Source organism: Plasmodium malariae (genome assembly GCF_900090045.1).
Source record: "Plasmodium malariae genome assembly, chromosome: 6".
Taxonomy (NCBI): domain Eukaryota; phylum Apicomplexa; class Aconoidasida; order Haemosporida; family Plasmodiidae; genus Plasmodium; species Plasmodium malariae.
The window spans coordinates 573,268-586,616 of record NC_041780.1 but is presented as its reverse complement, the minus strand read 5'-3'; the positions used below and the strand labels follow the sequence as shown (position 1 = coordinate 586,616).

General features: G+C 27.9%; 3 protein-coding genes across 3 annotated transcripts; all 3 read left to right on the top strand.

Moving 5' to 3' along the window:
• Positions 1 to 2,433: 2,433 nt before the first annotated feature.
• Positions 2,434 to 4,839, top strand: PmUG01_06020500 (ATP-dependent helicase, putative; the record flags this gene model as incomplete). Its single annotated transcript, XM_029003775.1, has 1 exon — positions 2,434 to 4,839. One exon carries the CDS (start codon positions 2,434 to 2,436, stop codon positions 4,837 to 4,839), a length of 2,406 nt encoding a protein of 801 aa, XP_028859861.1.
• A 1,348-nt stretch (positions 4,840 to 6,187) lies between these two features.
• Positions 6,188 to 8,634, top strand: PmUG01_06020400 (conserved Plasmodium protein, unknown function; the record flags this gene model as incomplete). The annotated part of the gene is made up of 6 exons (XM_029003774.1): positions 6,188 to 6,360; positions 6,485 to 6,541; positions 7,012 to 7,098; positions 7,229 to 7,364; positions 7,540 to 7,858; positions 8,531 to 8,634. The coding sequence occupies 6 exons, from the start codon at positions 6,188 to 6,190 to the stop codon at positions 8,632 to 8,634; spliced, it is 876 nt and encodes a 291-aa protein (XP_028859860.1).
• A 1,298-nt stretch (positions 8,635 to 9,932) lies between these two features.
• On the top strand, positions 9,933 to 11,054 carry BCKDHB (2-oxoisovalerate dehydrogenase subunit beta, mitochondrial, putative; the record flags this gene model as incomplete). The annotated part of the gene is made up of 1 exon (XM_029003773.1): positions 9,933 to 11,054. The coding sequence occupies one exon, from the start codon at positions 9,933 to 9,935 to the stop codon at positions 11,052 to 11,054; it is 1,122 nt and encodes a 373-aa protein (XP_028859859.1).
• Positions 11,055 to 13,349: the final 2,295 nt, after the last annotated feature.

Here is a 13,349-nt window from a genome sequence, read left to right as displayed (position 1 = left end):
TTGCATTGTTCGTATATTTATTTCAATAACCAACTGTCTCGTTAAGAAGCGTTACGGATAAATAGGGATGTGTACGCATTTATTTATTTATTTATTTTTTATTTTTATTTTTTTTTTTTTATTACTTGTTCATATTTTATTAGAGAAATTTAGTTATATATTATGATTTTTATTACTTTTTTTTTTTTTTTTTATTTCTTGTTCATATTTTATTTGGACAAATGTAGTAATATATTCTGATTCTTTTTTTTTTTTTTTTTTTTGCATTTTGGCTTTTTAGGAAATTCAAAAATGTAATATATGAAACATTTACCGAATAATACAATAACAGAATGAAAAGGAAAACTTATCAACATACGTGATGTTGTAACAGGTTATTTAGCGGAACTTTTTTTTTTTTTTTTTTTTTTTTTTTTATAAAAATATATTCAAAATAATATGCTACTAAATAGAGTATGATAAATTAGGTAGAACAGACACATACATATTGGTAAAAAAGGAATCCCTTTAACTTTATAATTCTATATATACAACGAATTGCTACTGTTTACTGGAAGAAAAATAAACTAAACCTCTCTTATTAAGGCTTCCTTCTTTTTTGTTTATTAAAATAGTTTGTTATTATGATTTGTATTATAATTTGCACATAAAAAAGAATAAAAAAAAAAAAAAAAAAAAAAATTGAGCTGTATTTATTTCACCATTTTGTACTAATTTTTACATACGATTCTTATGTATTGGTACATTTTTAATTGAATGGACAACCACTTATATATAATTTATACTTCTTTAAATATAAAATACGCATTTTAGGCGAAATTATTTTTGTGCAAATATTATATAGACATTTGATCAAAAAAGGAACGAGCTAAAAAGTAAAATATAACTGATGTAATAAGAAAAAGAAAGGACGTAGGACTTTTATTGTTGCTTCTTATTTTCCCCCTTCACTCTTTATATTTCATCTCATCATTCCCAGTTCTACCTCATTACAACGTTTATTATACATTGTCATACAATTATGTCTTGCAAAAATAAAAAAAATATTATTACATTATCGAACATAACATTTACATTACAACGCTATTTAATATGACAAGAAAAGAATTTATTTGTGTGCTCCTATATATCTAAGTGTTTATGAATTACGTTTAAATGAAAAAAAATATATGTACCGATGGTACATCAACAGATATCGCATTACAGCAAACAAATTAGCAAAAAAAAAAAAAAAATTAATTAAGCTTTTTATTTAACTTGGAATAGTAGAAGTATGGTAACAAGCATATTCATTATAGTGGAGCATAAATGCAAGAAATTTTTTTTACCATCCTTTCTCATTTGTGCTCACCCCTATCGTTCAAAAGTACGTATGCACATAAGTACAAATACATACGTACATACATACATATATATATGTATATATGTATGTATATGTGTGCAAGATCATACCTTTTCTATAAAGTGCAAGTTTCACCGCTCTAATGGTCCATCTTTATGCTTAGTGATACCTTCCGAATTTGTTAATGCCATACCTTATTTTTCATCTTCGTTTTTAATCCTGAATATTGCGAATATGTAAATGCAAAAAATGCGTATGCATATATCCATAATATATAAAGTATGTACATTTTTGTGTATATTTTTTCATTCGCAGAAATGTTAGAAAAAGATAGAGAAAACGAAAGCTAAATGAAAACGAAACGAAAGCTGAATGAAAACGAAACGAAAGCTAAACAAAAACGAAACGAAAGCTAAACAAAAACGAAACGAAAGCTAAACAAAAACGAAACGAAAGCTAAACAAAAACGAAACGAAAGCTAAACAAAAACGAAACAAAAGCTAAATGAAAACGAAAAAGAAAACTAACGATTTTATTATGGACCTTTTTTTTTCCTCATACCATTTCATATTTTGAACTGAATGCCATATTATCATCCCGCCAACTTATAGTGAATAGATTAATTTTTTTTTTTTTTCCCCTTCCCCCTTTACAATTAAAATGATTTGGATCATATTTGCATTATGTAATATACTATAGTAAGATAAATTTCCCCACTTGAAAAGAAAAGCGACGCAGAACAGTTTCATATAATCATCCTATTTTCTTTTTTCCGTCCGCTCTTCTCTGTACTTTGGCCCTTTTTCTTTTTCACGTCCACCTCAACTTCCACGCGTACATTTACTACTTCCCTTTTTTGATAATTTCCCATTTTTTCGAATAAGAAAAAAATTAAACTAAAAAAAAAAAAAAAAGAAAAGAAAAAAAAAGAAAAGAAAAAAAGAAAAAAAAATAGAAAATAGAATAGAAAATAGAATAGAAAATAGAATAGAAAATAGAATAGAAAATAGAATAGAAAATAGAATAGAAAATAGAATAGAAAATAGAATAGAAAATAGAATAGAAAAGAAAAGAAAAGGAAAAAAAGAAGCATGAAACCTTCATTTTGTAGTATTCTGAATAATGTTGGTAGAAAATTAAAAATTCATATCACTCTTTATTTGTTGTTGTTTTGTATACACTTACATTTGCACAAGACAGATAAAACAGTGATAGTTAAGTTTATTAACAAGAATTTATTTATACATCCAAATAGCAGATATTCCTCCACTTTTAAGAAAAATTTTATTTTTAAAAGGCTGAAGGATGATGGTAAAATAAAAATGCATGAAAAGGGAAACCCTCCTGGAAGTACTGAGGCCCCAGGTGCGGCTCTAAATGTTCCCCTAAGAGTTAGGTCAAGGGCTGCATTATGTGCTTCTCGAAGTAACTGCACAACTAATTCATCAAGTACGTCCTCTAGCACGGATTTAAAGGCTGTTGCCAAGGCGTATCTTAGCCCGGATGGGGAGGGGGAAGCGGAAAAAGAGGAATATTCAGAGGAGGATGGTAAGGACGACGCCCTTACTGATATGAATAATAGCCCGGGTGGAGGGAAGGGAGAAGATAAATTTTCCGAAGTAGCAGAAATAAACAAAAACATTGTACAGTTTTTAGAAAACAAAGGAATAAAATATATGACGAAAATTCAAGCGCAGAGTTTTAAGCCCATATATGAGGGAAGGGACATAATTGGAAGATCCGAAACAGGATCAGGAAAAACGCTAGCCTTTGCCTTACCATTAGTTGAAAAGTTATATAAATTGAAAGGAGGGAATAATGGAATGGCTGAACTGCATGGCCGGTATAAGGACTCATATAGAGTAGAGCAATCAAATGAGAACGGGAGCGGGAGCGGGAACAAGAACTACAGTGCGAATGAAAAGTACAGTGCGAATGAAAAGTACAGTGCGAATGAAAAGTACAGTGCGAATGAGAACTATAGTGCGAGTGAGAATAAGAACCCATATATACTGGTTCTAGAACCCACCAGAGAGTTGTCAAAACAAGTTGAAAATACGTTTAAGGAGATTTCCCAGTTTTATAATTTTAATATTATGTCCATATATGGTGGTGAAAATTATACGTATCAAGAAAATAAATTAAGAAGAGGAGTAGAAATATTGACGGGTACTCCTGGACGTATTATTGATCATATAGAAAGAAAAAATTTATCTTTAGAAAATATAAAATATCTTGTACTAGATGAAGCAGATGAGATGTTGAACTTAGGTTTTACACATGACATAGAAAGAATATTAAGTACAATAAATTTAAAAAGTGCTCAAGTATTACTATACTCAGCAACAACACCTTCATGGATTAAAGATGTTTCTTCAAAATATTTGAAGAACCCATTTTTTATAGATGTAGTGGATTCATCAAATAAGACATCTAAAAATATTAAACACATTGCTATAAAAACACCATATGATATAAAAGAAAAAGCATTATTACTAGAAGATATTATACTTGTTAAATCTAATGGAGGACAAGTCATCATATTCACCAGGACTAAGTTAGAAGCAGACATCTTATGTTCAGAAGGATCATTTAAATCTCTATCCTTTGCCGTTTTACATGGAAATATAGCTCAGACAACAAGAGAACATACTATGCAAAGATTTAGACAAGGTATGTTTCAAATTTTAATTGCTACTGATATTGCATCAAGGGGGTTAGATATAAGTAACGTCGATTTAGTTATTCAATGTTTTCCACCAAATTATTCTGCTATATATATACATAGAGCTGGAAGAACTGGAAGAGCAAATAAAAAAGGTATATCTGTTGTTTTATATTCAAATGAAGATAAACAAGATTTATTAAAAATTGAGAAAAGTTGTGGTATTAATTTTATAGTAGAACAACTTCCAAAGAACGAGGATGTTTTCCTTTCTGCATCAACTATAGCATCAAAAAAAATTGAAAATGTAAACACAGATGTATTACCATTTTTTCATCAAACAGCTCATGAATTAATACATAGATGTAATTCTTTACATATAGATCAAATAGAATTAATAGCTAGATGTCTAGCCATTATTTCAAAAAAAGAACATATAAAAAAAAGATCATTAATAAATGGATTATCTGAAACAGTTACATTAACATTTGTCAATAAAAATAGAAAATGGAAAAATGAAGACGATATTATCTATTGGATAAATAAAATTTCTAATGAACTAAATGTTAATACATTTAATAAAATTTTACAAGTTAAGATTGACAATAAAGATAGATCTTCATCCTATTTTGATCTCAATGAAAATTTAGCAGAATTATTTCTTCAAAATTTTAAAAATATGTCCAAATTGGAGCATCGAAAAATGTTCGATTTGGCCATTACGCAAAATTTACCTGAACATGTTAATGTAACTTCTGATTTTACACCCTCCACCAGATATCAGCACAGGAGAAGAAACTACTCCTATAGAAGGAGGTCCTCCTACTACTGACACGTGTGGGATACTGCGATGATGCCTCAGCGATGCCACGGTGTAATGGCAGCTGCAAATACAACTGATCTGTTACCATGCTGTTATTATTGTTCCCCTCAAAAAATAAAAAGATACTCTCACGCATATGTGTGTATCCCACGTATAGGCAATTTGCACATGCACACCACTGTCATACGCAGAGGGATACAAGAAACAAAATAGGGCGAACTGGAGGTAGAACAAAATGGAGGAAAAATAAAATTATAGCAAAGTGAGTATGTATTATGATAGAATTACAACTACACGAAAAAAAGTTAAACTTTATTTTTCTCTGAAGGACGCCCTACCGCCTGTCAAACGCCAATGAAAGTAGAAGTTAAATGAACATACACAACACTTACCCCTTTGCGAAGTTGAAAATGCACAGAATGTATTATTTTGTATCATTGCTAAAAGGCAAAATTAAGATCCTTTATAAAAATTTGTAAGGATGTTTGGGTCTATACCATACATACATTTATATTTTTGTATACCTGCTAATTAAATGACGACTTTGTTAAAAAAAAAAAAAAAAAAAAAAAAAAAAGAATGTAAAACCATACATATTGGACTTTCTTCCATACCCTCCTTTTGCTTCTTATAAATACGTTCATTTTATTTGTCATTAAATTTTCATATCTGATTAATGCATACATAAACAGATGGTCGTGCTTATTCCCTATTGTATATTTTTGGTCTACCAGCATTGATGTTGTGCACTTGTTCAAATTTTTTTTTTTTTTTTTTTTTTGTGTGTAATTACATTTTTTTAAAAATATTGTAAAAGGGAATATTGTACCCCTTGCGCAACACCTCTTGTAACTCATGTTACGGATATCATCATGTACTTTTTTAAATCTCACCCTTTTTAATAAAAAATATATATATATATATATATGTATATATATATATATAAAATAAGTAAATATATATAATGCACATGTAGTACATATACCACAATATATTAAGTACCTATTGAACAGCACAAAATTTTTGTTCTGTGTCATCCTCCCTCCGCCATTCTTGTTTTATGTGCCTGCTTTAACCGTTCCAAATAGGTTGAGTAATTTTTTTTTTTTTTTTTTTTTTTTTTTTTTTTGCTGCCAAAATAAGCCGTGCTTCAAAGGGACCACCTTAATTTTCGTACCAGACATATATGTGTGCAATCTCCAACATATAAAAACGCATATATATTTATTTTCAAATATTTTGTATTTTTGCAAGAGTATATTTTTGTTAATTTTCGGTAAGTCCACAAGTACGCACTCGATTAAAAAAATAGATTCCCCTAATGCGTTAATGCTAAATCCCCAAGTGTTAAGACAAAATGAACCTGTTCTTTAGAAAAGTTTACCCTTTTGGTTTTAGTTTTTGTTTCAGTTTTTGTTTCAGTTTTTGTTTTTTGTTTTTCTTATTTTTAAAAAAATGTACACTATGTGAAAAATTAGATTTAGTAAATAAATTCTCCTTCAATGATGTTAAGAGGGCAAAAAATGATTTGTAAAGTGAAAATATAAATAAATACAATGTGTACTTTCCCTTTTTTTTTTTTTTTTTTTTTTTTATATTCCTCTTTCTCAAAATATTTTTCTTCAAAAATGAAATCTTAATTTTACCTTCTTAGGGTCTTGGGCTCAAGGGCATTATACCCGCTGATACATGACCTCGAAGCAGATGATGAGTTAAAATGATATTATAATATAATGCTGTGTAATATTTATGTTTTTAGATTATCAGCAGCACGAGCGTACGTGTCTACACAAGTGCACACACTCACATTTGTATGTATGTATGTATGTATGTATGTATGTATGTATGTATGTATGTATGTATGTATGTATGTATGTATGTATGTATGTATGTATGTATGTATGTATGTATATGTATATGTATGTATATGTATGTACGTATATATATGTATAGTATATAGTATGTATTTATGTATGCATGTACGTACGTATATATATGTACATATGTTATAAGTATGTATTTATGTATGCATGTACGTACGTATATATATGTACATATGTATATAAGTATGTATTTATGTATGCATGTACGTACGTATATATATGTACATATGTATATAAGTATGTATTTATGTATGCATGTACGTACGTATATATATGTACATATGTACGCTTTTAAAAGGAGCATCTCAACTGCGGGAAACACGTATGACGAATTGTCCTTCCCTAACCCTTTTGATCATCCGGAAGAATGTGTATTATCCTTGGGGTATTTTATAACACAGTATTTAAATGAATTTAACGCAATATATTAGAATTTTATACAACTAATATATTATTATTTTTTTTTTTTTTTCCCTTCTAAAACTTTTGAACATATATATATATGTTTATGCCAGAATAAGCCATTCATGGCTGTGTGATCCTTCTCATCTGTTAAGTTTAGAAGATCAATTGAACATTGAAGCAATTCTGCTCAAAATACGGGATATGAATTTTCATAAATGCTCAGATAACGGAACTTATTATTACCAAGTAAAGAGAAGCAGTACAAATATGGGCTTATAAATATGGACATATATTATACATGCACACAATTATGTGAAAACGCAGTTAAAGAAGTTTACATGTGTACATCCGTGTGTATATTTTTAATTCCCTCATCATGAAAATTACTCCACTTTGTTTTATCTTCTTAACCCCTCTTCAGGTATCCGTGGCCATAGTGCCTCAAATTTTTGTAGGTAAAAACAGCTCCTATGAAAAGTCGGCTAACCATTTTTCTCAAAATTTACTGAGAAAATGGGGAATAGGAAATAAAGAATGTCATGATGGAATTTTATTAGTTTATATAAAACAATTAGGAAGTTTTATTGTAGCTAAAAGAGAAGGTGTTGAAGATAAATTTGTAAATGAAAAAGAAATAAGAAAGCAATTTATGAGAACTTATTTTGCTACAGGGTCTATCGGAAATGCCATAATTGAGTCTTTAAAATATATTAACAAGCAGTTGCCCTCAAAACCGCAAGGTATAATATATAAAGTGCATACACTTACACGTATATATAAATATGTATATACAAAACCTGTAAACATGACTGATCACATTCTGTTAAAAACTATTATGTTGTTTACAGTCCTTATGTTTACAATTCTTAAGTTGTTAATAATGCAGTGCATACACCCTTTCGATACCCTTACATTTTCATAATTTACTTAACATGAACTTTTTTATGTTTCTTAATGACGCACGTATTTATCGTACACCGTATCGTATCGGGACGCGTTGTTCCGTTCTATTTACGAGGTGCATTCCCCATTATATCTGTGGGCGCTTTGTTATTTTGCATTGCATTATAACATTATATTACACTTTATCGTGTTGCATTTTTTTGTGTTACATTTTGATATTTATTTTTTCTTCTTTCTTTTATTTGATATATATTTTTTCTTCTTTCTTTTATTTGATATATATTTTTTCTTCTTTCTTTTATTTGATATATATTTTTTCTTTCTTTTATTTGATATATATTTTTTCTTCTTTCTTTTATTTGATATATATTTTTCTTCTTTCTTTTATTTGATATAATTTTTTCTTCTTTCTTTTATTTGATATAATTTTTTCTTCTTTCTTTTATTTGATATAATTTTTCTTCTTTCTTTTATTTGATTTGATTTGCTTTTTTTTTTTTTTTTTACAGAATTAACTAACACAGCAAAAATGTTTTTATTGTTAATTCTTCTCTACGTTGTGTCCATTCTTATCATATACATAGTAACTGTTGTGTATGGTAAAAGTAAATGATGTGTGAGAGGGCTACTAAATCTTTGATGTTCTTTATCTTTCCTTTTCGAGCATTTTTGTTGCTTTGGAATATTATCGTCTTAGCGCTTCACATTTTGATGCTTCATGCATTGGCACTTTATCGCTACGGTGCTGCATAATTCGTTGTTTTATTTCATTTATTTATTTATTTATTTTTATGTTGTTTAGTTTATTTCTCTTATTTTTTTTCCTTCTTTGCTACAAAAAATAGTTAAACGGCAAAAAAGAAATGTTTTTAAGAAAAATTGTTAAAAGGTGAAAAGATCCGTTACCCATCCACACTTTTTTGATACATACCAACAAAAGCAAAACATAACGAAATGTTACAGTATAATAAAATAAAAAGAAAGTCTAACAACAAATCAGACATTTTGTTGTATATAAATACAGTTTGGTCAATATTATTATAGCAAAATTAGCGTTCTCTTTTCTATTTATTTTTTTTTTTATTGCTGTTCATGCAATTTCTCAAATTTTATTGTAGTATCCATTTACAACTGTATGCCAAAAAAAAAAAAAAAAAATGGAAAAAATATGTACATGCAATGGGAAAAAAAAAAAAAAGAAAAGAATAGGTTGTACAGGTAAAAACGTTCTAATTGAAATTAAAATTACCAACACATTTGTGTGTGTGAATGGACTTTTTCCTTTTTTTTCTGCATTGTACATGTGAATACAAACTGGGTACAAAAAATTGTAAAATACTGCATTCATGTATGTATGTACATATATGCATGTACGTATGTACATTTTTTGAGTACCCACTTTTGGTGCAGTACCTTCAATTTTCTCCGTAATTTTATTCCCAAAGGACTTCCAATATTGAAGCAATTTTTATTGAGAACTAAAGCAAATATACTAGAAAAAAAATAAAAATTTTGTAAAATATTTTTTTTTTTTTTTTTTTTTTTAAATAGCTAAAATAAAAATGATCCAAAAAAAAAAAAAAAAAAAAAGGTGTATTCCTCTGAATTGGAAGGACTAACATTTCTTGGAAAAGTAGATATATATATTTAGTGGAAAAATAGATATTTTACTTGGTGGAAAAGCACATATTTATATGTTGACAAAACTGATATTTTTATATTGGCAAAACAGATATTTATTTGGAAGAAAAAAAGAAATATTTTTTGGTTACATAAATATACTTGGATGATAAAAAAAAAAAAAAAAAAAAATAGTAGTATTACGATCCACGTTACATTTAGGATTATATAAAGCTTTATTTTAACAACGCCTACACGCGGTACTTTCCTAATTTTTTAATAAAAATCAAGATGAGAATACAACAAGATGTGATTAATTTTTTAAAAGTTGGAATAAACAAAAATGGGAATATTCTTGGTGGGACAAAAAAGGCCATGCACTGTGGCACAAAAACTAATACCATTCGATCATTTTCTTCTACACACAATTTAGAAAAAAAAAAAATGAACATGTTTACAGCAATTAATTCAGCTATGCACAATGTGTTTGAAAAAGACCCTCAGTCAATACTACTAGGTGAAGATGTAGCATTTGGGGGTGTTTTTAGGTGTTCTTTAGATTTAAGAAATAAGTATGGTGACAAAAGAGTTTTTAATACTCCTCTGTGTGAACAAGGAATAATTGGTTTTGCAATTGGGTTAGCAGAAAATGGATTTACAACAATTGCAGAAATTCAATTTGGAGATTATATTTTTCCTGCTTTTGATCAAATAGTAAATGATGTAGCTAAATATAGATACAGATCAGGTAACAGTTTTGATGTTGGTAAGTTAACTATACGATGTACATGGGGTGCAGTAGGGCATGGGGGTCTTTATCATTCACAGAGTCCAGAAGCATTTTTTGCTCATGCTTCTGGAATTAAAATTATTGTTCCTAGTGATGCATATAAAGCTAAAGGGTTATTACTATCTGCTATTAAAGATCCTAATCCTTGTTTATTTTTTGAACCAAAAATTCTCTACAGGTCATCAGTTTGTAATGTACCAGTGGAGGCATATGAATTAGAGTTAGGCAAAGCTGATGTGGTAAAACAAGGTAAAGATATAACAATTGTTACATGGGGTTCATTAGTGCATAAAATGAAAATTGCAGCTGATACTTTGTTAAAAAAACATCAAATAGATTGTGAAATAATTGATTTACAAACAATTATTCCATGGGATATTGATACTGTTCAAAAATCCGTTGAAAAAACAGGTAGACTTTTAATTACACATGAAGCTCAAGTAACCAACGGATTTGGAGCAGAAATTGCTGCCAAAATTCAAGAAAGATGTTTTTATAATTTACATTCTCCTATTAAAAGAGTGTGTGGTTATGATACTCCTTTCCCGCATGTTTATGAACCCTTTTACATTCCAGACGAGCATAAAGTTGTTTTTGAGGTGAAAAATATGATGAACGTATAAGGAAGCATCTTAGTGGTTCACCATAAATGTGGGCACATACATAAATAGATGTATTATATATATACGTATACATACATAAATAGATGTATTATATATATATATATATATTATACCTGTATTGTACATTAACCACACACATATTGCACATATATTACAAATACATATATATATATATATGTATGTACACGCATGCCCCTATATGCGGTAATACGTTAGGTAGTAAAACTTTTTTACGTTTTGTATGAAGGATGTTTCCCCCATTTTTCATTTCCCACCTTAAGGTGAACTGTACGTGTAATCATGGCAGTTTCCCTTGCCTTACTGTTACTTTAACTTGAATATACTTGTTGCACAAATGCATCAGTTCCATGTTTATATATACGTACGAATATGCATGCTTACGTTGTATATATATTTATCTATACATTTATTTATAAATTTATCTGTACATTTATATATTTATAAAATTATCTACACATTTATTTATAAAATTATCTATACATTTATTTATAAAATTATCTGTACATTTATTTATAAAATTATCTGTACATTTATTTATAAAATTATCTGTACATTTATTTATAAAATTATCTGTACATTTATTTATAAAATTATCTGTACATTTATTTATTTTTTTGTGAGGCATTTGTTATTTCCCCCTTTTTTTTTTAAAACATACACATCTTAAACGTATCTCTTTTACAAACACGTTGTTTTCACAAATTTGTGCACTCATGAACAGAAAAAAAAAAGAATGCTTTAAACATTTTTAGATATATATATATATATATATATATATGTATAACGTTGTAGAAAAAGTACATATGACAGAAGATAAAATGTTCATCAGCTTGATAACAGAGAGGGAAAAATCTTATATTATACACAAACAAAATTGTACTATACTTTCGGACGTATAAATACATACGCACTTATGTATACATATATATATATATATATATAATTTTTAAAACCGCATTTCCAAAAGGAAGCCCCTATTGTAAGATTAAGATACGTCCTTGGGTGAATTCCTCCTCCCATAAAATATAAAAATATATACACATATATTTGTATATACATTCATGTAAATATTTATACTTATGTAAACAAAATAACGTAAACACACAGTACAATTAAGTTGATGTAGAGAAGTACAAATTTTTCTTTGCTTTTCCCTCCCTACACAATTTTTTCTTTTTGATGTTATTTTGTGTTCCTACTTTTATCGGTATGATTATGCAGGGGCATATATTTAAAAAAAAAATAATAATAAAATTCAACTGTATAATCATAACATGACTCACATATGTAGTTAATTTCAAAATAAAAAAAAGTATTCATATCTATATAAAAACATGTATTATACATAAGCATAAAAAATAAATTAAAAAAAAATAGAGAAAACAATAATGTATATTATATATGTGCTAACCAAATTTTCAGTCCTTTTTCTTTAATTTTCTTTTTTATATGAGGAATGTGAAATATTTTTGAAGAAAAAAAAAAAAAATTAAACCAACATAAAATGTATCTCTACCCATTTACAAGTTTTGCATACGCTAATCTTAATGTCCTTATATTATATATATATATATATATACGCACAAGGCAAAAATGAACACTCAAAAGTTTATGTAATTTTTTTGCTTTATTTTTCTCAAATGTATCAAAATAATTTCCAAAAGGAAAAATATTCGAAAAGGCGATTTTTTACAAATTAAATAACTATTAAAAAAATATTGCAAAAGTTATATAATACATAAAAGCTTGAAAAAAAAAAAAAAAAAAAAAATTAAACTTTGTATAGTTTCGTTTTTTACTCAAAACGAGTTCTACATTTTTGTTTTATTTGTTAATTTTGCGTATCACGCTGTTTTGAGTTTTGCCTATTACATTGCTTATCATTCTTGTTTATCATTCCATTTGTCATTCTGCCAATCGTCCTGCCTATCATTGTGCCTGTCATTCTGTTTAATATTTTATTTTATTTTACTTATTATGATCTTAATTCGCTAGAAACGATATTATTTTTGAGTGCCTTCTTAAGTAAGTCGTTGCATATGAGCAGATTATGAATAGTGCATACGTATATATATATGTACAACATATATATGCACATGTACTTGTACTCTCGTACATAATACGTACATATTATATGCATGTGCATACGTATATACTTCTCTGTATATGTGGGTGCTTATAAGTACTTAGCGTGAAACACAAATTTTATTTGCTTTTACCCTCTAGCTATTTAAAAGTTAGTACCAAGTTTTCTCATTACAAAAATAGAAAACA